The sequence below is a fragment of the Mandrillus leucophaeus genome, unplaced genomic scaffold (assembly GCF_000951045.1).
Source record: "Mandrillus leucophaeus isolate KB7577 unplaced genomic scaffold, Mleu.le_1.0 Scaffold395, whole genome shotgun sequence".
Taxonomy (NCBI): Eukaryota; Metazoa; Chordata; class Mammalia; order Primates; family Cercopithecidae; genus Mandrillus; species Mandrillus leucophaeus.
Genome location: NW_012104198.1, coordinates 1,774,184 through 1,776,719, shown reverse-complemented (window position 1 = coordinate 1,776,719; position 2,536 = coordinate 1,774,184). Strand labels below are relative to the sequence as shown.

General features: G+C 42.4%; 1 protein-coding gene across 1 annotated transcript in view; it reads left to right on the top strand.

Moving 5' to 3' along the window:
* The window catches only part of LOC105547694 (G antigen 10-like), a 28,340-nt gene that overhangs the window by 1,648 nt on the left and 24,156 nt on the right, over window positions 1–2,536 (top strand). The window contains exon 3 of the mRNA XM_011991360.1: window positions 539–662. Coding sequence (XP_011846750.1) covers window positions 539–662 — 124 coding nt within the window. The remainder of the gene's footprint in view (window positions 1–538; window positions 663–2,536) is intronic.

Genomic DNA, 2,536 nt, shown 5'->3' with positions numbered 1-2,536 from the left:
TAGCCAGGATGGTCTCGATCTCCTGACCTTGTGATCCGCCCGTCTCGGCCTCCCAAAGTGCTGGGATTACAGGCTTGAGCCACTGTGCCCGGCCCATTCGATGTTTTCTATTAGCAGAAATTAATCTTTTTGATAGTGTTGTTGCATTACTATACATACACTGATAAAAGTCTTTCATGCTGATAAAAAATGAATATGGTGTCTCACGAAGGAAACATTGATTCAGAATGATTTTTTTTTCTCTTGTGTTCTCCAGCTTTTGCCCATGACTCCCTTCTCATGCTTGTTAATGGCAAATTGTACACATCTATTCCAACACAGAGTATAATCACTTCCAAAGTCCTTGTGGATAACTTTTCTCAGAGTAACCTTTCTATGGGTAGGATAACCTTATTGAGCATAGAGAATAGAATTGGAGAAATGTCTTTAGGCTTAGTTATTGTCAGAAACATCTATGTATTCTGTGTACATATAATTGACATTTATGAACAAAACTTTTTTAAAAAAATTTGTACATACATACATACATATTCCCTAGTCCGAGCAGTTCAGTGATGAAGAAGGGGAACCACCAAAACCTGAAGAAGGAGAACCAGGAAATCAAAGTCAGGATCCTGCACCTGCTCAGGAGGGAGAGGACAAGGGAGCATCTGCAGCTCAAGGTGAAGGAAAAGGGAAGAAGAATGTCTGTTGGGGTGTGTGTGTGTGTGTGTGTGTGTGTGTGTGTGTGTGTGTGTGTGATGCATTGTCATATACCAGGAACAGGAGGAAAGAAAACAATGGAAAGAATGCCTGAAAATTGACTGGAAAAGTGAAGAGGGTATAGTTTGCAGCTTACCTTAGGGAAATCCTTCACTATGATAAAATTTCTCCACTTTATGAATGAGAGAATGGAGGCTCGGGGATTGTGTTTTATCCAAGAACACTTGACTGGTGAATACAAAATTTATATTTTGTTCCAAAGTTTGTGACTTACTACCGTATGTGTTCCTGTAAAAAAAGTAACTGATTTTGCTGAAAATGCTTAAAACTCAAATGCTTTACTGTAAGGTACCTTAGTAGTGGCCCAAGAATAGACCCATTACAGAGGGGTAGGAGCAATTCCAAAAGCCGAGTCACTGAATGTGGCCACCGTTTCCTTTGATTGATATTTTTATATGGTAAGTTTGATACAAGCCGGATAAATCAGGATACTGCCATACAGGTAACTGGTTTAGTATGATTTTTTTAAGTGACTTTTAAGAGGTGATTAAATCTTTTTATGGTTAGAAAAACCAGAAAAGAGGCCCGGTGTGGTGGTCATGCCTGTAATCCCAGCACTTTGGGAGGCCAAGGTGGGTGGATCACGAGGTCAGGAGATCGAGACCTTCCTGGCTAACACGGTGAAACCCCGTCTGTACTAAAAATACAAAAAATTAGCTGGGCGTGGTGGGATGCACCTGTATTCTAAGCTACTCAGGCGGCTGAGGCAGGAGAATCACTTGAACTCGGGAGGCAGAGGTTGCCGTGAGCTGAGATCACGCCATTGCACACTCTGGCCTGGGCAACAAGAGTAGAACTCCGTCTTAAAAAAAAAAAAGTGAGTTTAAGTCAGATTTTAAAAATCATTTTCCATTCTGTTTTTTTCCATACTCTGATCCTGTTGGATAGAATGCATAGGATTCTGCTTTGCATGGTTTGTTTATCGTAAATCATTAAACTCTGGCCTGAGTCATCTTAAAACATCTGAATTGAGCTTTCTTTTTTTTTTTTTTTTTTTTTTTTGAGATGGAGTCTCGCTCTGTCGCCCAGTCTGGAGTGCAGTGGCCGGATCTCGGCTCACTGCAAGCTCCGCCTCCTGGGTTTACGCCATTCTGCTTCAGCCTCCCGAGTAGCTGGGACTACAGACGCTCGCCACCTCGCCCGGCTATTTTTTTGTATTTTTTTACTAGAGACGGGGTTTCACCGGGTTAGCCAGGGTGGTCTCGATCTCCTGACCTCGTGATCCGCCCGTCTTGGCCTCCCAAAGTGCTGGGATTACAGGCTTGAGCCACCGCGGCCGGCCGAGCTTTCTTTCCTATTAAGAAAGTGAGTGGGCACCCTGTTTCATGTTTGTTTTTCTACGTGGAGACCTGAATATCTATTCTTAGATTCTATCAAATTCTGAATTCTCTTGCTTTTTTAAAAAAAATTATGTTTTAAGTTCTGGGATACATGCGCAGAACATGCAGGTTTGTTACATAGGTATACACATGTCATGGTGGTTTGCTGTACCCATCAACTCGTCATCTACATTAGATATTTCTCCTAATGCTATCCCTTCCCTAGCCCCCTACCCCCCGATGGGCCCCAGTGTGTGATGTTCCCCTTCCTGTGTCCATGTGTTCTCATTGTTCAACTCCCAGTTTGAGTGAGAACATGTGATGTTTGATTTTTTGTTCCTCTGTTAGTTGAGGTTTCCAGCTGAGAATGATGGTTTCCAGCTTCATCCATGTCCCTGCAAAGGACATGAACTCATCCTTTTTATGGCTGCATAGTATTCCATGGTATATATGTG